The sequence below is a fragment of the Pararge aegeria genome, chromosome 13 (genome assembly GCF_905163445.1).
Source record: "Pararge aegeria chromosome 13, ilParAegt1.1, whole genome shotgun sequence".
NCBI classification, from domain to species: domain Eukaryota; kingdom Metazoa; phylum Arthropoda; class Insecta; order Lepidoptera; family Nymphalidae; genus Pararge; species Pararge aegeria.
The window spans coordinates 16,323,521-16,348,550 of record NC_053192.1 but is presented as its reverse complement, the minus strand read 5'-3'; the positions used below and the strand labels follow the sequence as shown (position 1 = coordinate 16,348,550).

General features: G+C 35.5%; 2 protein-coding genes across 2 annotated transcripts in view; one reads left to right on the top strand and one right to left on the bottom strand.

Moving 5' to 3' along the window:
• The window catches only part of LOC120628618 (calmodulin-binding transcription activator 2), a 243,522-nt gene that overhangs the window by 64,642 nt on the left and 153,850 nt on the right, over positions 1–25,030 (top strand). The gene's annotated exons all lie outside the window — the stretch shown is intronic.
• LOC120628823 lies at positions 14,750–23,915 on the bottom strand. The gene is made up of 3 exons (XM_039897447.1): positions 23,741–23,915; positions 22,765–23,620; positions 14,750–14,810 (listed from the first exon to the last, which is right to left on the bottom strand). The coding sequence occupies exons 1-3, from the start codon at positions 23,913–23,915 to the stop codon at positions 14,750–14,752; spliced, it is 1,092 nt and encodes a 363-aa protein (XP_039753381.1).

Here is a 25,030-nt window from a genome sequence, read left to right as displayed (position 1 = left end):
AGTGAAAGTAAAACGATTTTTTAGAATTATATTTGAACAATAATAATAATTATTAAACTCTTTATTACGCTAAATAAAACTTAAAACAACAATACAAGAAATAAAACTTATGAATTATAACATAGGGCGTAAGGAGAACAATTACTTAAACTGGTGATTAGTGCACAGATAAAAGAAACAATCTATAAAAGCAATAACGATAGTTTAAACAACACCAATTGGTATACATATATAAAACATATGGATGGATTGATGTGGTCGTACTTTTGAGATACTAGCTACGTAAGCGATACGGTGATTATGCCTAGCATGTGATATAGGTATATATGTAGTAGGTACGTTAAAGATGAATCCCGGTTCTACGCCTAACATATGATAATGCTAAGTGGGATGCTTCGTCCGTGGCTATTTACCACACTTCTGACACCGAGGAGTTTGTATATTTGAACAGGTGCTTTTTATGGTATTATTGTACGGACCAAGAAAATCCGAGAAACACACCATCATATAAACACACTCACAGTAATATTGGATATGCAAGGAAAACGTTCTACAGAGTGCCGCCTAGTGTAAATGTGAGGCGTAGTTGTTAACAAACAGCTCTACATTTTTGAAAAATATATCTTTTTGCGTTCCATAGCCTGTTTATTGAGGTGAAGTTTCCTATTGGACCAATAGCGGGACATGCGGTTTTTGATTGGAAAACGTTGCGATAAATACGCTCGTGTATGCTACGCCTAAGGTATTCAGCGCTTGTTGCACCTCGCATTCAAATTGTCTGTGTTCCTTATTGCTCTTCTTTCGTAGTCGTTAAGGCAATGCCATAATGGTCTGCTCTGGTGGGAGGCTTCGGCCGTGGCTAGTTACCATTCTGTTGACAAAGTAATTTAGCGTTCCGGTGCGATGTCGCTTAGAAACTGATAATAGGTAACTGAGTACCTGAGGTTTTGATATAACTGCCAGTTCCCCTAAAAGGCTAGCCCGTTGCCTAGTCTGCATCTTCACTTATCAGATATTGTTTTTTTAAACTCTACAAGTTATTTTATTATTTATGTAACATAAATTAAATATAAACATATATATTTGCATATATACCCATATGTATTTATAGGTATATATGCAAATATATATGTTTATTTATATGCACCACCTACCGCTTTTCTTGAGCTGTGTTTTACGCCATTGATTGCCTGGAAGAGATCGCTATGTAGCGATAAGGCCGCCACTTTGTGTCAAATTTTTATTTTCTATTTTTCTATATGTTTATGTGGTGTACAATAAAAGAGCATACAACATTCATTCATTCATAAATTGTGATTGTGAACATATGATACATTAAGTTTACAAGTCAGCCATTAGCTGCAATCTCTGGCAATGGCTAACTTGCAGAGGTTAAATAAAACTTATAAACACCATAGCCAGCTGTGAGAGACATAACTCTTCACAAATAACAGCAAGTCGCAAATCATATGGGAAAACGATGAATGCATGCATGCGTCCTAAGAATAATATAAATGCGAAAGTTTGTGAGTATGGATGTATGGATGGATGTATGTATGTGTGTATCAACTAATATAATGACAACTTACTAACTAAGTATACCACGTAAAATAATAGTAGGTATATAGCTAGCCACGCTAATTATGATGTTAGAACTATTCTAGCTTCTCGAGTGTCTCATACGCGGACGAAGTCGCGAGGGTCCGCTAGTTACTCATAAAATAACATCGTTTATAAAGTTTACGCAGCATAATATTACTGAGAATCCGACAAAAAGTAACCGAGAACCTGAAAAAACTGAAACAAAAGTTAGATTACGAAATACTCATGAAGCTCGAAAGTAAGTAAAATATACCGGTGTTTATGTCAGAATCGTAGACAGACATTAATTTGTATAAACAAAAAATACCGATTTCTCACAGAATAAACAGAGTGTTTATACAATTTAGGTTCCGAGTCGACATTCAATTTACAGCCATACGACTTCCCCAAACAAAATGTCCAACAAAGAAACACTAACCTAAACAAAAATGTGCCCCAATTCTCCGGGGCTCGCAGAGCGTTCCAGCTAATTGAATAACAACCTTAATGCCTCTCGTTAAAGTCCAATTTGGTGTGGTCGGGTGTGTCCTTTGACAAAAAAGTTTCGGAGCCAGCGCGTCTAATGAGCCATATACAATAAAAGCAGTATGTTTTTTTCCCGTCGGGGCGCTTTCAGGAAGGTCGTGTTTTGTGGATTAGGGCGCTTGCAAATTTTCCTCTCTTAATCGACCTTTTAGTTTATCGGCGCCTTGTTCCGGTCAAAAGACGGCGAATAGTTTTTTTTTTTTAATTTTTATTTGTGTATGCGGAAAGAAGCGGTGATAGCCCAGTGGGTACGACTTCGCCCGTGGGCGGAGTTCGAATCCCAATACACCTGTTCTAAGCTAACTTTTCCAACCAATCTGCACTGGGCCAGCGTGGTGGTCTACGGCCTTAACCCTTCTCATTGTAGGAGGAGACCCTGTCGTGCCGTGCCCTGTAGTGGGCCGGTAAAGAGTAATCGTTTTTGAAGTGAAAGCTCTTTTAGACGATTAAAAACACCTTATAATTTTCAAATTATGTTCGATATAAAAAGCGTTATTTTGGTTTATTTCTATTGTCAAATACACTCAATCTATAACTTGATTCAAGTAGGCTAAAAGACGGTACTTTTAATGTGTAGGTACATTGCATAAAAATGTGTACATACTAGTGAGATGATGGTAATAACTACATTTTTAAACTTAAAACTACCTTTGGTCACAAGCCAGCAACAAACTTAGCCGGATGTGTAAAAATATAATAAATATTGTCACTAACATGTGACTTAGCGGCTATAAGATAAGACATTTTTGTAAAATTCAATAAAAACCAATATTTTTGTATAAATTACGTATTACGGACCACCTAGTCAGCGCTAATCATAATAACAGCTTAAAAAAAAATCATCGAGTCGGGTATCAATCTCGCGATCACACACTTTCGGGCCCTATCATACACCACTGGGCCATCGGGAACTTCTCAAATAGAACTACTTTTCAGAGTAGACGGTGTTGTTTTTTGTCTCTAGAACGCCTACTTAAATATACCAAATAGGCGGCCGCTTTTCCTTAACGAAAATCGACGGCTGAATCAATAGCTACAAACTCGCATCGAGTTAATCGCGCTAAATTGCTAAAAACTCTCTGAATTACTCGCAACTCGTAATAAAAATAGAAATTTCGTACATTATATTCGTCCTACAAAAGTCAGCTAAGCCTGTAACGGCCATTATTCCCCTCAAATTGCATAATAAAGTAAGTTTTAAAATGTGATTTTTAGGACTTTCATGTTTCTAAAGCCCTAACTTTTGCGACTTCATTAGTTTTTTTGCCATAAGCCTGTTTTACACTGTACGATTTAAATTCTGTGCTGTTATTAAATCGTATTAGGTTTTGTGGCGTATGATAAATAATTAATGTTCCTTACTGACAAGTCTCAGTTTTAATATTAAAAACGCGTAATTGTTTCTGTTTGATTATTTATCAGTTTGTTTCCAGTTTTTCAATCACGGACCCGATCTTTATGACGTTTGGGACATAATATTAGACAGTTTATATCCTAAAGATGCACATATTCTTTTATCTCAGATTTCGGAACATCAATTGGGAAATAACCCCTTGGAATTTAATAAAAAACTTTTTTTCCATTGCCCTTTACGGTTACATCAATCATGGGTAAGCATTATGCATTAAGATACAAAGACAAATGTTTAAGAATACTTATCTAGTACCCAAAATGAAGTGCAGCCGCGAGCAACAGCTAGTAATTGATAAAGTATGTTCTTTGAGACGCATATATATTGGGGTATTGTTATAATACGGTATCCTTTAGATGTCTGTGAAGTGTAAACCAATATTAATCACCTTCGAGAATGACAGCAATGTTAGGCTACCAATATATTTCACACTTGCGTCTTATTACAAAAGGGAAAACTATAGCGAAAACTATAACTAAAACTATATATAAACTAATGCAAAAAAGGGACAATAGACAGGAACACTAACTAAAATACCCACAAAATACTTCATACGTGAGCATAGGTAGTTTTTTTTTTGAAATTGTTATAATCGTTGCCGTATCGTGACCGTTTTGTATAAATGCTTTCATACTTAGCACGGATCACGCGAACTTGCCCATAATGACTCCGTTTAAAAGATAAAGATAATAACTAAAAAGATACGTAACAATAAGACACGGGAAAGTGCAAAGTTGAACCCGGTTCAGTTAACAAAACTGTTTTAAACCTTGTTACAAACGTAGGTATAACCATAAACGTACTATCTGAAGTAATACGGGAACATTACAATGACTGGGTGTAATTTTTTTTGCATTGATAATAGGTATTGAATAGAAGCAGGCGTTACTTTGCGGAAATCCATGATATATTATATAAATTAAGCTTAATTTGCTATATTCCGTGAAAAGCAGGAGGCCCCGCATAAAATCGCCGGCAAGAATCTGTATGGTGTAATTTATAATTTCTTCAATCAAAACAGATTACGAGAGAAGAGAGAAGACGAGAGAACTCCAAAACAAACAGATCTTCGGCAATGTACCCACTACTCACGTTTCGCACCGAAACTGGAGAATCCTCAGGAAATGTTACCTTACAATGATTGATTGTTAAGATTGACAGCTTAGCAATTATTCATTGTAAAGTCAACATCTGTTTGGTGTGGAGTATAAGGATTGAAGAAATTATAAATTACACCATATAGATTCTCCTGCTTTTCGCGGAAAATAGCAAACTAAGCTTTATTTTCATAATAATTGATAATAATTATGAAAATATGAATCTGTATGGTGTAAGTTATAATTTCTTCAATCTCTATACTCCATAAAAAACATATCATCAACAATGAGAAAAAATATCACGTTTCGCTCCGAAATCGGAGCATCCTCTCAGGGGATGTTGACTTCTATTAAGTTGTTGTTGTTGTTTTGTTGTTGCTCTTAAAAATTATTCATTGTAAAGTCACCAGGGTTTACCAGGCTCGGCATTCCAGAACCTTGGGATTGTCCATTAGATATACTATTCTGAAAGACATATTTCGACGGCCGATTGGCGCAGCGAAAGTGGGTAGCGACCATGCTGCCTGAGTCCAAGGCCGTCGACTCCCACAACACTGAAATCTTTGTGTGATGAACATGAATGTTATTTAGGGTCTGGGCGCTTATATGTACGTATATTATTCATAAAAATATTCATCAGTCATCTTAGTATACATAACACAAGCTATGCTTACTTCGGGGCTAGATGGCGATGTGCGTATTGTCGTAGTATATATATATATATATTTTAAATACTAGTCAATGTTAACATAAAACATAAATTTTTTGTAAACTTAATCATCTCAGCGAACGCACGATTTAAATGACTGCATTGGTAAGTGAGTTTTTTTTAATAGTAATAATTGATGGATCAAGTGTATGGCTTACCTGGTAGAAATATTTTCGCTCGTGAAGTACACGCCCTACAAATTGCCCCTCTGTGTCCGTCAACCTGAAGGGTAGGTGTTAATCTTCAAGTGTCTGTAATTAAACCGCCAACCACGCCCTCCAGACCCGAACACAGTAATGCTGGAACACAGCAATGCAGCTTATCAGCAGAAAAAAACATCGCGGTATTAATGTCACAAAAAGCTTTACTTCTACTGAATAAATACCCATGCGTCTACAAAAATACACGGTATAGCAACAGTATAGCCGTTACATTATTTTCGGAACTGAAAAAAACCCTTTTTTCCTTTTAAAATACTTGTCAACATTTACACATAAAATACCTTATTGTATAATAGATAAAGTAATAAAACCCGATGTGATTCCCGGCCCCACATAAAATCGCCGGCAACGTTTGGGCGGGCTATTGAGGAATAATTTAATCTATTCAGGGTCTAATACGTTTACATTGACGCGTGGACCCACGGCCTTAAGCTGAGACCACGTTAAATGGAGCCATAGATTTTTATCTTTATCTACATTTTTGTGTAAACTGTTTTTTTGTAATTCAGTTCCTAAGTGTAATCTATGACCGAGGTGCGAGTTAAAGCGGTTTTGGGCAGCAAAAAGATGTATAGAAGGATGCTATCGGTCAGAAGGTGCTAGAGTATTGGTTGCAGTATAGGTGGTTTCTTGATTAGGAAGACAGAGCGTAAAACCGTAGTCCAGAGCACATGGAGAACTCTCAGGCATGCAATGTTTCCACACGATGTTTTTCTTCACCGTTAAAATCAGTGACATTTTAAACCCTCCCTTAAAGGGAAAAAAAACAAGAAATATTTATTTATAATAACGTACACTAACGAGTCAAATAGATTTAAAATCTTCTTCCTAAGTTGGTTAAAAAAGATTTAGATCCTACTCCAATAGTGAATTTGTAAAGTGATTCTAAGACAAATAGATATAACAAAAAGTTTTCAAAAAAACTCCTAGTGCAATAATAATAACATTTCGTCACACAGGTGTGTACTAAACTTTAAAGGTCGCCCCCAAAGGTACTGGCACCCTTTCCCAACGAGGACAGCTGTACGGAACAGCAGCTATATAAATAAATAATCTGAAGCCATTTTGTTTGGCGACGGGAAAAATTACGGCCTGTTTGAGATCGCTTGTAAATCTTTTTTACAGTTTTTCTTACCCTAAGTTAGCTTTGAGAACTCGGTTTACCAAATAAAGATTCTATTTAAGATCATTCATATCATTTATCATTGATCATTCAATGTTGTAAAGGCAGATCAGAATACTGTTTTTAACACCTCTCCAGCTCAGTATAGGCAGCAGGGAATATAAGCAGCGTCCTCTATGCAACTACTACTATCCACTGTGATCACCAACTCGTCTGGCAACTGGTGATTATGGGCAAACCCTTCCCTCAGAGCCTTTTGACCAGCAGTGGACTGTTATAGGCTATAGACGATATGATTCATCATCATGTCAACCAATCGACGTCCACTGCTGGACATAGGTCTTTCGTAGGGAGTTCCACAATACACGGTCCTAGGCCGCTTGCCTCCAGCGGCTCCCAGTGACTCGCCTGATGTCTTCTGTCCACGATGATATAATTAGTAGGTATTTTTTGATCAATTATTTTTATTTATTTATTACACACACACCAGAAATTAATTGTAACTACATTCATAAAAAAAATAAAATTATGTGTTAGAATTACAAATTCTCGTCTAGTGCCATTACAACAATCAATTATAGGTGTATACAGCATTATTGTTGTTAATTACGGTTACAATTTAAAATTAAAACTTAAATATGTATTTAACTAAAGATTAAAAACGTGGGATCTTATCGCTTCACAAACATTGATACAGCAGGAGAACACATTATTTATTACATTATTCGACTTATTTCACTGTATAAATCATTATAGTATTATTTCAAAGTTATTTTAACACGGAGCTACTATCTACATATTGGATAGAAGCCGGCGTTACTAACGGAATTCCATGGTATATTATGAAAATTAAGCTTAATTTGCTATACTCCGCGAGAAGTAGGAGAATCTGTATGGTGTTATTAAAATTTCTTCAAACAATATACTCCACATCAAACAGATCTTCGTCAATGTACCTACCCTCTACGCACTTTTCGCTCCGAAACCGGAGCATCCTCAGAAGATGTTGAATTTACAATTAATAATTTATTTTTAAGCTTAGAAGCTGGAGCGAAACGTGCGTAGAGGGTAATTGGTCGAAGATCTGTTTGGTGCGGAGCATAAAGATTGAAGAAATTATAAATTTCACCATACAGATTCTCCTACTTCTCGCGGAGTATAGCAAATTAAGCTTAATTTTCATAATAGATCAATTATAAATCCATTTAAAGATTATAAATGCTATAGCGTGATTTTATAATTACACTACAAGCTAGACTTTAACTGTTGATGTTTTAGAATGGCGATGAATAGGGCTAACCTGTTAGGGTAAGATAGGGTATGTACCACTAATCGGCTTCTAATCGCCATCGCACTGGAATGCCAAATTGCTTTGCGGCACGTTTTTGCGGTAGAGTGGTAACTAGCCACGACCGGAGCCTCCCACCAGACTATACTATCGAAAACTAAGAAATTATATGCCTTTCTGAAAAGCGAGCTCCGGACCTCCAAATTATACGACTGCAGTGCCAACCACTGCGCTGCGAGGTCATCGGTATATTTATTGGTTTGTCATGTCGATTCCCTCTGGATTTAAAAACATTATTCATTGAACTAATTGATATAATTTGTCAGTAGTAAGTGAGCAAGTGTGTTCGCACTTCTGTGTTTAATAAGGTTAATTACATAAATGTTACACGCGGGCACAATTAGTGGGTAGGTGGGTAGGTGGGTACCTACCCACCTACCTACCTAAAAAATATTGAGCCGGTAGGTGGGTTGGTGCTCAATATTTTTTAGGTCAATTACAAATACTGTATGAAAGAAGGCGTTATCATTTCATAGTAGAAAACCAAGTCGCTCACGCTGTTGCATTCGCATTACAAATCGTTGAGTTTCTTTGCATTTCTGCACCATATTATGCATTTTTACTACATATAAACTTTTCTATTGAATCAGTCCATGGAAACTGCATTCAAATCCGTTGCGCGGTTTAAAAGATCTTAGTCACAGAATTAAGAACACATACAAGTTTATTAAAACTTTAAAAAAAAATATATACATAAGCATTTTTTTTTTAATGCGAATCAAATTAATACTATATTAAGCACATGCCAAGTTGTAAATATCAAAGATTTAATTATTTACGCACTACAAAATACTGATATACTAACGAACTTACAAAAAATACAAAGATATAAAGTATCTTATGTCCATCTCCAGGGTGCATGCTTATATATATACTAAATTTCATCATGTTTAGTGCTATAGCTGAGCCGATTATATAACTAAATAAATATATCAAGACAATACACACATCGCCATCCAGCCCTAAATTAAACGTAGCTTATGTTATGGACACTAAGATAACTGATGAATAATTTATGAATAATATACATAAATACTTATATATTTATATTTAAGTATTGAAATATTTTATGGTATGTACCAAAAACTATTTCATTACTTTTACCAGCTGCCTAATTTCGGTATTTGTTTTTCGCAATTGGCTGCCTGAAAGAAATCAGGCCGCCAAATTGTACCTATACGCTGTTTTGTTATACTTTTCTTTTTATGCAATAAAAGTATATGCATTCATTCTTATAATATTCAAATGAACACTGAAAAACATTCATGTCCCACAACTGGAAACATGTTTGTGTTTTGAACACAAACATGTTTCCAGTTGTGGGAATTGAACCCACAGCCTTGGTCTCAGACAGCAGGTAACTGATCACTGCGCCACTATACATAATCCCTTGCCGATTTCAGCTACAATATTTACATACCTGCTGAAGGACTTCGCTCACGTGCCTTAATATGATTGATGTACCCTATCTTTGCGCTGAAAGATCGAGCGCATTTTCATAATTATATATTTATATAAAATCCAGTTCACAATAAAACAATAAAGGAAACAAACAGACCCACTTTCGCATTTATGATAATAATAATAAAAATATGGATTTCTTTACAGAAAAACTTTGTACCCAAAAATATTTGAGACCCGGAAATCGAACCTAGAATTGCATGATCTGCAGTCAAACACGCTAAACACTAGACTAATGAGGCCACAGACAATAAATTATACCTGCTTCAAATTTGCAAGCCATGACCTTTCCATACAACTCATAGTCGTTAGGCCTTTTCAAACATAACAACCCTATTAGGTTAAAATTTATGCCACCCTAAACAGAAGTTTTGTTGCTCATATCCTTCCAAGTTGGTCGTGAATGTTTTACTACATGTAATTACAATAAAATAAACACACAAATATCCACCGAAACACCGTTTAAATAGGGTAATAGCTTCTACAGATATGCCAACTTCGGATTGCATGGTATGTCGGCAGCAGACTTTTTTGCACGCTTTTAGCTCGGTTGGTTACACAACCAGCGCAAATATTTGAAGTAACGTTGGAAATAGTGCTTTGAACGGAGCAAACAACAAGAAACCCACTGCTGCGCGATTATGGGGGGTTAACCTTTTACCACCAAAAAGTATCTCGGAGTGCAATTAAAAGTGGAATTAAAAAGTAACTGGCACGAAGAATTTAAAATTTTCTAAAGTTACTCTTGTTTAGCTTGTTAAAGATGTTAAAGCCATTACACAGCTCTTAGAGAGTTTAATCTTTTATTGTTAAGTTTTTGGTTTGTTAAGTAAAAGAACCTGAGTAATTAGGTTACTATATTATTGTTATTTTTTAATAAGTGTACCGATTATTGCGTATAATACTAATAAAAACAATGGCAAGTTACGCCTGTGTTTTTTTATCTATAACCTATCATGCTTTTTATCAAGATTGGTGCAGTAGTTGATACTGCACCAATCTTGATGAAATCTTGCAGAAAGACTCGTATTCTGGGGAAATTTTTAGCCAGAGAAATCCAATGGTTTTTTTATTAGAAGTATAGCAATTTATATCACCTGTACTGCATTTAATTTTTTTGTATGGGACTACTGGACTGCTGTAAGTAGTTAAAGCCCACCAACCCCTTATTGAATTAGCGTGGTGAGTACATCTCTAAAAGTGTCTCTCCTATGAGATATTAGACCAGTGCCCAGCAGAGGGACGTTGATAAGCTGTGGATGATAATGGCGACTAGATGGTAACATGTCAATGCCAATAGTACGTAAATCTGAAAATCATTATCATCTCATCAAACGATGGATGTGCACTGCTAAACACGGGTTTCGAACTCCGCGGTCCTGGGCCGCTTGTTTCCAGCGGATCTCAGCGATTTGTTTGGTGTCGTTTGTCCACGTCATTGGGAGTCGACCAACGCTGCGTTTTCCGGGGCGTGTTTGCCTTTCTACCAACTTGGGACCCCAATGATCGTCGGTCCAAACTCTGTGCCCGCCCATTACCACTTTAGTAACTCTAGGTCTTCATAGCTCTCTCCATCTACTTATTAGGGCCACAGTAAGCGTCAATGTTTCAGAACCGTAAGTCATCAGTCACAGTTGCCATATCTATAGATACTTAAATACGGCACAATTACTGTGCACCACCAAAGCGGTCTAAGTCGTTAAACGCAAAAACCGCGTTCATATTTCGGGCAACAAACCGCTCATTATATGCAAATATAATGACATTAATAACGGCCGGGGCGTATTCAACAAACGAAATGCAATTCGATGGTGCAATCAAAATGTACATATGGAGATTTGATTTAGAAGTTTTAAAATGTTAATGCTACATAATTAACCATAAATATTTTTTTTTCAGTGATAATATTTATTATTGGTGTTTGGCTATATCCGAGTATACTGATTCAATCCGAACAAATTTAAGTAACATAAGAGACTTTCATATCCGTGTCAGTCAAAAGTTGAAAAAAATAAATAAATGTACAAGTTGCTGCGTGGAAGAAGAACAAACTAAAATATACTTTTTTATTTTTTATTGATAATGTTACAATAAAAGTAAAATAATTGTCTTTAAAGTTCATGCCCACGACTCACTCAAATTCACATTTATTATTTAACTGTGGCCCGCGACTTCGTCCGCCTTTGTTGCTGTGCTTATAAATCCCGCCGGAACTTTTTGCTTTTCCCTAAAAGTAAACCAGGTTATTCTCGCAAGAACGGTTTCTGGGTGCTTTTCAAGGATATAGATCTACTGACAATATCCAGGATACTATGTGTAACTGCGAATTTCATTAAGACTGGTGAAATCGTTGACCCAAAAATACAAAGAAACGAACACAACTTCAAATTTATAACAATCGATTTAATATTAGTATAGTAGGTTTTAGGGATAAAGTATTCCGATACCTAATCACTAAAATCTTCGTCAATAAATTTATTATATAGTAATCTCGACTCAATGAATGTATGATAAAATAATTGAGAATCAAATCAATAGATAATATATTTTACCTATTAAAAACAATATAACATTATTTAATGTTCGAGGATTTTCATTGTTTTCAACAATTCTTAGAACTTACAATTGGAATTGGTTTAAAAAACTAATTGCAGTATGTCCCGTCGTCAGTTCGATTAATGCCGCTATTGAATTATTTGTAAATACGCGTTATTAGGGTTGGGTCGATTTAAACATGCGATTAACGTAAAGTCTTTAACGATCATTATGCTAATTGTATTTTTATGGGATGGACCGCTTGTTGCGTGCGCTAAAAGTAAGTAATGACCACCACCTACCACCATTGGAGCAGGATTTTAATTTCAATACAAGTAAGCCCTTGACTGCAATCTCACGCGGTGGTAAGTAATAATGCAGTCTAAAACGGTAGCGGGCTCACCTTTTTTTTTAGTTATGCTAGCAGTGGCGTGCATAGAGGGTATGCACACTCAGCACAGGGTATGCAGATTATATAAAATGAAGAAAATCTACGATAAGAGTTATAAAAAACTTCAGGATAGGCATTGTAAGAGTAATAGAAAGCCTACCCTTAAGTATTTATAGCTCATACTGGGGATTTTCTTAATTTTATATCATCTGCATACCCTGTGCATACCCTCGCCACGCCACTGTATACTAGATAGGCTTGCGCTTGACAACTATCAAGGTTTGACAGTTAAATCGTACCAGAACGCTAAATCGCTGGGCGGTTCGTCTTTGTCTTTAATGTTTGCAACTAGCAAAGGCCAACCTGTCCAAAATAGAGGAAAATCTGAAATATAAATAAATAAATTGCCAAATTGCCCTAACAGTCGGAGCGAATCTGGAACCCCCCATTTAAACGACCGCAGTACTCACCACTGCACCAGAAAGATCGTCATATTTTTTTTATACAAGGACTCGATTTCTAAAGCATTCTTATACATTTAGAGCTTTTATGCATTTGTATCTCCTAATAACTATGGTAATTTGACTCACGCAGTATTTTTAAATAAATAAATATACTACGACAATACACACATCACCATCGTGCCCCAAAGTAAGCTCAGCTTGTGTTATGGGTACTAAGATGACTGATGAATACTTTTCTGAATAATATACACAAATACTTATAATAGACAGATAAACACCTGACACTGAAACACATTTATGTTCCCTATTTATGCCTTGTACTCAGGAAGCAGGTTCCAGGCCCACTACAGATCACAGGTCTCCTCCCAAAATGACAAGGGGCCGTAGTCCACCACGCTGGCGCAGTGCGGATTGGTGGACTCCACACACTTTTGCGAACATATTTAGAACTCTCAAGCATGCAAGTTTCAATTTCAAGAAGCAATTGATATTTTAATTCCTTAACTTAACTTAACATAACCTTAAGAAAAGTTAGTGGTGCGTGCTGGGATTCGAACTCTGCACCCCGGAAAGGTAGTCGAACCCCTGCCCAATGCGCTATTACCGCTTCATCCATTCGGGCGCTACGATGTGACAGACAGACACGTCAAACTTATAACACCCCGTAGTTTTTGCGTCGAGGGTTAAAAATAAACATCTCCATCATAAAAGTTTACAGTCAAGCGGTTGTCATCGAATAAAAAACAAAAGAGTATGAATTCTTAATTATAATAACCCTTCCGTACCAACTCGGGTGAAAATAAAACCGCTTCGAATAACAACATAAGAATTTATTTCGTTAGCAAATCTGAATGGGCCATTTTGTAGTTTTTAATGAACGCTAACTTGCGCTCGCAATTGCGCTCTTGGGATTTGAACGATTGCTAAATTAAAGAATGCTTTCTCTCTTCATTTCCTTTGTGAAATTATTAAATGATTGGCTGTTTATTTTCATTGTTTAATCTGCGACGCCGAAAGTTCATTATCACTACAATCTGATAAGGAGCCATTCATAAATTACATTACAGGAAGTTCATGATTTTGTCTCGTATGAAACCGCACGGCCAGCACGACTGACTACATCTTAGTACCCAGAACACAAGCTACGCTTACTATGGGGCTAGATGGCGATGGCTAACGGACTTTTCTCATTCTGAGTTGAGACCCGCGCTCTGTAGTAGGCGCACGGCCAGCACGGATGGACTACATCTTAGTACCCAGAACACAAGCTACGCTTACTGGGGCTAGATGGAGATGGCTAACGGGGCACGATTTTAATAAAATTTTTGGTGTTCGAGACTCTCAAATGCAAGCGCCGCAAAAACGTAGTCATTACAAATAATCTCATATTAATTAAAATCGTAGGGATTGATTTACAGAAACAGTGTTTTTAACATCGTTTTCGACAAATTAAAAAATAGTCGACTATTTTTTTATGATAAAAGTTTTTCCTGGCATTAATCTATCTCCATAACTTATTTAACTTTCAGTACTTTATAAGGCAAATTTAAAGACACAACCATTTAAATACTGTTAAGAAAAGTCAAGAGTTTCCTTCCCACCATTGTATATTTTTAAAATGTTTTTTTAATAAAAAACTCCTTCAAACTTAACAAGTGCTTTAAGAGCATGAGAAGTGAAAAATTATTTTGTTCCGTTTGAACCAAATGGCTTTGAAAGTTTTTTTGATGAATTGTTTTTTTATGTTTCCCTATATTTCAGAGTGTTGACTCAGGAACGATAAACATAGACACGCACGAAGCGCTAAGCTTTATTGCTTTTAGTAAGCACGCATTGATCTGAAATGCCCTCCTGGATTCCGTTCAGGCGATTTTTGAGTTTTGTTGATTTTGACTTAACTCAAGTTCCAGAATTTTCGTGCATCTGCAAAAGGAAATCCATAAACGTTTAAAAAAAGAAGCAAGGTAGGTAGAGCTCATTTTGCAGACGCAGGACAAACTCAGTATTAGCGAGACGCCGAAAGTCGCCTTTTTACTTTATATAATCGCACAAGAGCATTTTCTCCACCACTTGTTGAATAGCTTCAAATCGAGAATAAATATGCATCTTATAGGCACTTGTCTCAGACGAAGGGACATCAGGGTCGCGAACGGTCCGATTGGGACTATCAGCCACGTCACCACCCTACTTGCGACCCTGGGAAAATGGCTACTTGCTAAAAGAAAGTAGCCTGTGTTGGTCACAGCGACGTACCTACATGAGGTCGGAAATTGTTAATCCTAGGAGATCCCGGAGCCTCCCAATATGTACTGAGGCTGGCTACCTCGGGGGTTTTAGTGAGTAGAAATCCTTCACTACCCGAAGAGAATCGGGTATCTTTGAAGAAGATTTGCCCCCGTCAGAAAAAAAGCACCCGTGCCAAAGAAATAAAGATAGGGTGTGATTGCTGCCAAATCCAGATTAATATTAAAAATGCAAAAGTGTTTTGTTTGTTTGTACCTTACTTTACACCCTTACCAAACAACTTGATTTTTGCATGGAGTTCGTTACATTTTATCTGATTGTAAAAACTATAATAAAAGAGGACGAGGTACGCGGGGAACAGCTATTCTATATGTTTTTATGTATAAATCAATAAATCAACGAAAAACATTGGGTAGCAATGTCGGTCTTATCGCTCCTGTTTTCATTCTGGCAACCAGAATGAGGAGGTTGACTTGTGAATACATTTTATACCTATTTTTATCTTTTATTTGATGATTAAATTAATAATCAATGATATCATCATGAGAATAACTAAAATAAAAGAGAAAGACAGGAGACTGAAACCTTCTAGCAATTACCACGGCACCACTGAATAAAGAAATAAAACTAAAAGCTTATCAACTAACGAAACAAAAATTAAAATTTAATACTTGCAAAGTTGCAATACTACTCAAAGAAGAGGGATGATAAAAAAGTAAAACAGAAAGTAAATAAATTTAAGCAAGTCCATGTTTTTTGAATGAGGTTGAAGAACTACTAAATACGTAACAGTTTCTTCTGTAAGAATTTAAAAGTGAGCAAAATCGAAAGAAAGGCGCATGTTGTCCAGCCTTGGTTTGACAAAAAAGTAAATAAAACGGTTTCCGATTCCGCAGGCGCGGTGCACAAAACATCAAACGCTCCAAAATTTTGATTGACTCAATGTCTCTACTGATGACTTTCTAAAAGAAACCTATGTCTAGCATTTGACGTCTGTTCTAAAGTGAAATTATATAGTACAAACATATACAACGTGTAAATTAAAACCGAAATAATACTTCAGAGGCTTTAGAGGTACATTATTTACTCACTCTTCAGTTAAACCGAAACGCTAATAGTTTTTGAATAAACAATTGCCAAAGGTTTTACTGAGATAAATCAGATGCAGCCCTAACATCAAATGCAAAAGTAAAATCAAGTGACTCCTGTCACTTTATTAGGTACGGCTCGCGTAACGTAGGTACTATGGACGTGTCGGCCTTTTAACTTCAATAGGGTTGTCATAAGTAAACACAGAATGTTTTGAATTAGTTTGTATGGAAAAATAAATATGCTTATTTTTATTTAATATTTTTACAGGGCGATTCCTTATGAAATATACTTATACACCCTTCAACAGTATTTCGTGATTCTGTTACACGTTGTATACATCTTAAAGAAATACACGTGCTTCATGCACTTTATTCAACTGGCCTACAACATGCATCGCAGTATGCTAATCAAAAGGCGTCTTTGTGTGCCTAAAACGCTTGATAAGGGCTAATCGGTCGGCGTGGCTTTGATCCAGCGCGTTAGAGGGCCGCGTTGAAGGACCCTCATCTGAACGAGCTCACAAAGAGTTATGATGACCGAACATACCCGTTCTGTATCACTACTTAATTTCTATTGTTTAACCTATTATACTTACTTAGCTGGACTTATAAAGTCTCCAATGTGGAAGTTCTGCGGCGAGTCAACGAAAAATTCGAACTGGCTCAAACTTTTGTTTTTTAATAATTTGCGGATCACGCCCACCTTATGGTAAGCAACGCCTAAAACAAAGCAACACTTTACATGGCATGCAGAGAACACGTCCTAGAAAGTTTCGCCCTGTGTCCATATTGGCGTAGGTGTTAAGACTCATGTGCCTGTAATTACACCAAGTCAGCCCTTCAATGAAATCTTACCTGATTATTAATGTTGATGGAGTCTAATATGGAAATGGGCTAAACTGTTAGGGGTATGGCAGATATATCAAACCCATACCAAACCCACACTCTTACTCGGTTTCTACGCGACACCGTACCGGAACGCTAAATCACTTCACGCACGTCTTTGTCGGTTGGATGGAAATTAGTCATTGCCGAAGGCCTATCAGAAAAAAAACAGAAATTATAAATTCTCATATCGCCGCTTCCGGGGATCGAATCCGGGACCTCCACTTTGAGTACGATGAAGGCAAGAGTGACGAGCCATTTTTATGCAACCATCCTCCAACCTAGACCTTATCAATTGTTTTCTAGGTCCAGAGGAACGTGCATGTAAAGGGATGCATGCTGTATATACCTACGCAAAATTTACACCATTTCATCATATTTGTCAAGCCGTACGGCTTGACAAATATGTAACACTGGTAACTTTTCTAAAGCCCGCGAAAAATGTTAAGTAACCCGGAATAAAAATTCTCCTATATCCGTCTCTAGGACGCTTAAATTCCTATCTCTGTACAAAATTTCATCAAGATAGGTGAAGTGGTTGAGCCCAACTTAGACTTACTTAGAAAAAAAAACAGATATTAAATTAATTAAATAATTAATACATTTATAATATTAGTAGCGATCTTTGTCTATGAAAAAAAACTAAGAGCGCTGGTGGAAGTGTGTTAATTAAAGTTAATAGTCTACGCTTTTACGACAAAAAGCCCTCCCGCTGTTTATGAAACGCCAAGTCCACAAAGAGCGAGATCAAACGCGATTGAAAGATAATACTCTAGTGATTATACAAAAACGGTGATCTACAGAAAAAAAAGTTCAGACCAAAGGCAAGAAAGTTCGAACCATAGACATCTCATTATCACACACACGCGTCTACACAGATAATCAAGAAGAGATCTTTTCGATGGAACGTGCTTAAGAAGCCCTTGGCAACCCTGTGGGGTAGGGAGAAGGGGGAAGAGGGAAGGGGGAAGTCGCTCTTAGAACAGCTCGCTATGATTATCTGGAGTGGTTCCCCAGTTTTAGTTTAATATAATTAAATTATATTTTGTTCCGCTTGCTTCGGAATGCAAGGTTATGCTAAAATTATTGTTTACTAACTATTTACGTGTTCAGAATTAACTTCAACATGTGAACGTGTCCATTGGTGATTAAAAAAAAAATGTGCTTGTTCTAGTGTTTTTCGAAAAATTATCTACTATATGCAACTTTACAGAAATTGGTTAAACAAAGTTAAATTAGATAAAGTTTAACAAAATAAGGTTATTATTATCATAGACATGAATACAAATAATGCAATTATGTGTCTTCATCTCTGTCTTGCAGTGATATAAAATGTGAGCTTATATTATATGTAACCCTAAGTTTAGAAAGCTATTGCAAACGAAGTCGCGAGCAATAACTAGTTTATAACAAAAAAACTATTTTCGTTGAAGTTCATAATTTTTTTTACTCAAGTAAATTATTAAGTGAAGTAAGTAGTTCTTAAAGAATTTAGATTTAAGACTCAGCAATACTATTATGCTCTTTTTTAAGAAAAGGATTTTTTTTACTTAATTTTTAATAAAATTGTAAAATAAAGAATTGTTTCATCTACTGTTTCAAAAAAGAGTAGTTCATTGCATCATATGGACCTTTGAACTGTAAAGTTTCCTACTAGATGGCGCTATAATCATTTAATTTTTTTTTTTTTTTTTTTTTTTTTTTTTTAATCTTTATTTAAAGAGCTTTGTCGTCAATGCGACTATGCCGCTCTGTTAAAGCCACTAATTATATTTAGCTTACCGCTACATTATATAAATCAATTAAGTTTTTTGATAATTTGGATGATATGTTTCCTAAAACTATATTTATACCGCCAATAGATTGGTATATACAATTTGTATTAAAAATGGAACGTCTCATGGACTCATTCCGAACACATTCCATCAAAATATGGAACACGTCTTCCACCACACCACATTCTGTGCAGTTGGGTGTTGGAGCCTTACCCATTAAATAGGCAAATTTATTAAATGGAATGTGTCCGGATCGAAGTCGTAACAAAACTACAGTGTCCCTCCTATTAATTGAAGTGTCTCGAATCCAAGGAGTCATCAAAGGCTCAGCTTGTATGGTCTTGTACCAGATACCTTTTTCTTTTGATCTCTTGTCAAAGCACTCTTTCCATAACTCGCAGCACATTTTTTTGACCAGATGTAAGCAATCCGTGTAAAACGGCAATACCGATATCTCAACTCCCTCAGAAGTTGCTTCTCTTGCCATTCGGTCAACGATTGTATTACCCATTATATTAACATGTGAAGGAATCCATTGTAAAACTACTTTTTTAGATTGTTTATTTAAATCATGGATGATATTCAAAATTGTATAAGCTACGGGTGTACTTCTAGTATTAGATGTACATCGAGCTATATGTTGGAGCGCACTTCTGGAATCTGAAAATATAACAAATTTATCCCTATCGATTGACGAAATATACGATAAACCTTCCAGAATTGCTAAAAGTTCTACATACATAATACAAACATTATCATCAATTTTGAACTTTAAATATTTTAATGTTTGATAATCTAAAAAGGCTGCACCAGAGAAATTTTCCTCTTTAGCACCGTCTGTAAATATTTGGTAAAATCCATTGTAATGTTCATCAATATACCTATCACACACATTTTTTAAATAACGTTCATCATACTGTTTTTTGGCTTTATTAATACTACTGATATTTACTTTAATAGCTTCCTTTAAATTAACACTGCTAACCCACGTTTTTAGTGCAAATAATTCAATTTGGTCACTTCGGTGAATTTTAATATCTTTAAGCTTATCATGTATTTCCGTTAATAGTGGTTTCTTTTTTCTTTTCCATGAACTTAGATTATTAGATGATATTAATTCATTTAGTAAATTTATTATGGTACTGTTTTTGAGTGACATTGACTTGAGCCAAAATTTACCAGCCAGGTAATATCTGCGAATCTTTAAAGGTTGCAAACACAAATCTGATTCCATAACATGCGTGGGAGTTGATTTAATATATCCACCTATTGTACGTAAGGCTTGATTTTGCATCCTATCTAATTTTATAAGATGAGAATCACTACTGTCACCAAAAATAAAGCTAGCATAATCCATACGGCTACGTATAATAGATAAGTAAATTTGTCTTAGAAGTTTTGGGTGTATTCCCCAGCCTGATCCAGTCAAAATTTTAAATATGTTTAAGAATTTACTTGTTTTGTCACATGTCTCATTCACGTGTTTTCCCCACCTGAGGGACCTATCAAGCCATAGCCCCAAATATCTTACGTTTTTTACTACTTCTAATGTTCTTTCATTTACCACTACATTAACTCCTTGCCTACAAGGACCTTTTTTAAAAACACATACTTTGCTCTTAGTCGTAGATATATCTAATCCAATTTGGCTAACTAAATTCACGAATATATTAACCGCACTTTGTAATTGATTTACAGCTTCATCAATACTGTTTTTGGTAGTATACAAAACAAAATCATCTGCGTATTGTGATATATAAACATTATTGATGACTTTACAAATATTTATAGTGGCTACATTAAAAAGCAAAGGGGAAATCGGATCTCCTTGTGCTATACCCTTACCGGTTTGGCGAGTTATACTTATATCATTCACATTTATTTTCAGATACCTTTCAGATAAAAAGTTCCAAATATAGTTACAAATTATTGAACCCACTCCCAGGCTGTCCAAAGCATTAAGTAGGCTGTAAATGTCAATGTTATTATACGCATTGTCTATGTCCATAAAACATCCTAATGTTATACAATTTTTACAAAATCCTGTTTGAATTCTAGATACTAAAATACTAAGACTATCCAAGGAAGATTGTGATTTACGAAACCCTACAGTATTTGAAGAAAAGCAGCAATTTTTCTCGAGATACCATTCAATCCTTTTAGTAATAGCAGAGTGAAAAATTTTACAAATGCATGATATCAAAGATATGGGGCGCACATCTGTACTATTTTGTGTACTACGACCAGGTTTAGGTATGGGAATAATTGATATATCCCGCCATTGCTTAGGCACTATACCCGATACTAATATTCTATTAAACAAATTTAGTAATACTAATTTGGCTGTTAAAGGTAAGTGCTTAATCATAGAATATGAGATGGAATCATATCCTGGTGAAGTATCCTTAGATTTAATACAAGATTCTAACTCATGTAATGTAATTAACACTTCCAATGTCTGATTAAAAGAATAAAATGATGGTCGTTCACGATTAGCATAATCGGGGCATAGACTTTTTAATAGACTATTTGCAGTAACCTCATTTATATGTGTTCTAGGTAATTTGTACCCTTTTAGCCACTTCATCCGATACCACATTTCAGTTGCTGAGCAAACCTCATTTAATGTCGAACAGAATCGGTGCCATGATTCATTTTGCGCCTTCCTCAGAAGTCTTTGAGCTAGTCTGATTTTTTCATTCAGGAGTTCCAAATTACGTGGTATTGGATTACGCCGGAAATTTTTAAGAGCTATTCGACGAATGGCTACTGCCCTTGATAGTTCAGGGGTCCAATAAGACTTGGGAACAAACTTGCTTTTCGGGTTGGTGCATATTTTGATAATTGGGATAAATGCGTCGGCTGCTTCATTTATAAGAGATAAAAAATGGTCATAATCCTCCTGAATATTATGTGTAAAATCAAAATTTGAAAATATTGTTTCTAAATAAGAGGTGTACCTATTCCAGTCGGCTTTCTTGAAATTTCGTTTTTTAATAATATTTATATCAAAATGTAAAGCAGTACTCAGTTTAATCATAAGATGATCACTACCTAGTGTCTCATTAGTAACTGACCAATCAAAACTCAAACAAATATCAGAAGAAGCAAAAGATAGGTCCGGTGCCGATTCCCTTAATTCATTATCTACCAATTGTAGCCTCGTAATACTACCATTGTTTAAAAGGACAAAATTACTTTGTAACATGGAATTATAAATTTGGGTGCCTCTGTTATCAGTTTTATTAGACCAACTAACATGATGCCCGTTAAAATCTCCTAATAATAATGTTTTCCTTCCAGCTATCGACAGTAACTCTTCCCAATCATTTTGAGTCGTTGTTACATCGCTTGGACAATAGATCGAATATATATTATTAATGTGTTCGCAGTTTGTTACTTTAATGCCAATAACTTCCATTCCACTATTCACCCCTGTTACTGATTGTCTGTGCGCGCAAATTGATTTGTGTGTTAAAATAGCAACTCCACCATAACTGTCATCCCTATCGAGTCTGAAAATATTATAATCACATACTTTAATAAAGTCATCTGGTTCAAGCCATGTTTCACTTAAAACAGCTATGTGAACTTTTTCTTTAATTAAAACTTGTTCGAAACACTTCAATTTTGGTTTTAAACTTCTACAGTTCCATTGAAAGATATTTAATTTCACAGTTTTACTTATTGCTGGTGTATTATCCATTGCCAAAAATATTTTTAAAAATACTCTTAACTATAGGGAAACCTGAACAATAATTAACAACAACTAAAGTTCTCCACTCTATAAAAGTTTTAACTATGTGCCTAAACTTAGACGTAAAATTAAGGTTATTATTAAATATAATGTTTTTTATCTTATTCAATAATTCCCCTACTAACGATTTAAACTCCTGTCTCCGATTCTCTTCTTCTCCTTCCTTGCCTTCTTTTTCTTCAATACCTTCAGAGTCTGATGAACATTCTATATCTGCATGTACATTTTCAGCTATCAGAACACGCTTTTTCTTTTTCTTTTTTTTCTGTTTTGTACTTGATTCTGCATTCGCCTTGCAAGGTTCCTGTTCTTGATGAATATTATCATCATAATACGAGAATGCGTCTGGTTCATTTACAGGAGCGTATACACGTTGTTTTGTAAGTGATTCCTTATAGCTTTCTAAAGGGGGAGGAGAAGATGGGACGAACATACTCATTGCTTTTCTGTATGAGCAGTTAAATTCTGACATAATTTCTCGTATCTTCTTTTCCTTTTTATAAACACTGCAATCTTTATCCAATGCCATATGAGTACCGGAGCAGTTGGAACACAGATATGAAGTTGTCTCACAATTAGCATGGTTCTTGGTACATTTCGGGCATACTATTTTGTTAGACGGGCAAAATTTATTTAAGTGCCCAAATCGCCAACATCGAGAACATTGAGTGACGGGAAATATGTATTTCTCAACTTTAATTCTTAAATCTAGTAGGTAAACATATCTCGGTAAACTGGGGCCCTTGAACCCAACCTTCACAGTATCGCTCGGCACCCAAATATCCCCATCTCGACGGTTGAGACGTTTCACTGAGACTATTTCAATGTCACACTTAATGTTCTTAAAAATCTCTTCCTCGGTAAGTTCATTCTCAATATTCTTTACTATGCCATATGAAAGACCTACTTCCCAGGTCTTCTGGCATCTCCATTCCAATCCAGAAAATGCTTTACATGCTAAAAAAATTTCAGCATTCGATTCTGTATCAAAACTTAGATGAATTTTATAGTGATTCAAATATTTTACTCTCAAAATACCTAAAATATTATGTTCCCGAAATAATTTCGCCAAGGCAAATTGTTTTGGTATAACTTGCTTACCCGTAACACAAATAAGGATTAAATCTTCCTGTGGATTTTCAGTTATCCTAACTTTTTTCTTCGCAGTTCTATTAACTTGTGTCCACTCCTCGCCATTATCAGCCTCCCAATTTCGTTTTCTCCGCATTTCCGTGGTATCCATATCTTCCTCATACGCATTTGTTTCGTCCTCCATTGTTATTTCATCAACAAATATATCATTCTTCGTGCTGTGGTTCATAAAAGTTGGGACAAACGCGATTGAAAGATAATACTCTAGTGATTATACAAAAACGGTGATCTACAGAAAAAAAAGTTCAGACCAAAGGCAAGAAAGTTCGAACCATAGACATCTCATTATCACACACACGCGTCTACACAGATAATCAAGAAGAGATCTTTTCGATGGAACGTGCTTAAGAAGCCCTTGGCAACCCTGTGGGGTAGGGAGAAGGGGGAAGAGGGAAGGGGGAAGTCGCTCTTAGAACAGCTCGCTATGATTATCTGGAGTGGTTCCCCAGTTTTAGTTTAATATAATTAAATTATATTTTGTTCCGCTTGCTTCGGAATGCAAGGTTATGCTAAAATTATTGTTTACTAACTATTTACGTGTTCAGAATTAACTTCAACATGTGAACGTGTCCATTGGTGATTAAAAAAAAAATGTGCTTGTTCTAGTGTTTTTCGAAAAATTATCTACTATATGCAACTTTACAGAAATTGGTTAAACAAAGTTAAATTAGATAAAGTTTAACAAAATAAGGTTATTATTATCATAGACATGAATACAAATAATGCAATTATGTGTCTTCATCTCTGTCTTGCAGTGATATAAAATGTGAGCTTATATTATATGTAACCCTAAGTTTAGAAAGCTATTGCAAACGAAGTCGCGAGCAATAACTAGTTTATAACAAAAAAACTATTTTCGTTGAAGTTCATAATTTTTTTTACTCAAGTAAATTATTAAGTGAAGTAAGTAGTTCTTAAAGAATTTAGATTTAAGACTCAGCAATACTATTATGCTCTTTTTTAAGAAAAGGATTTTTTTTACTTAATTTTTAATAAAATTGTAAAATAAAGAATTGTTTCATCTACTGTTTCAAAAAAGAGTAGTTCATTGCATCATATGGACCTTTGAACTGTAAAGTTTCCTACTAGATGGCGCTATAATCATTTAATTTATTTTTTTATTTATCAATTTTTGTATTATATGTTTATTATTTAAAAAATATTTTGTCTCTAACTCTTAGCTTAGTGTCTTTTGGTAGGTTACCTGGCAGAGATCGCTTTAAAGCGATAAGGACGCCT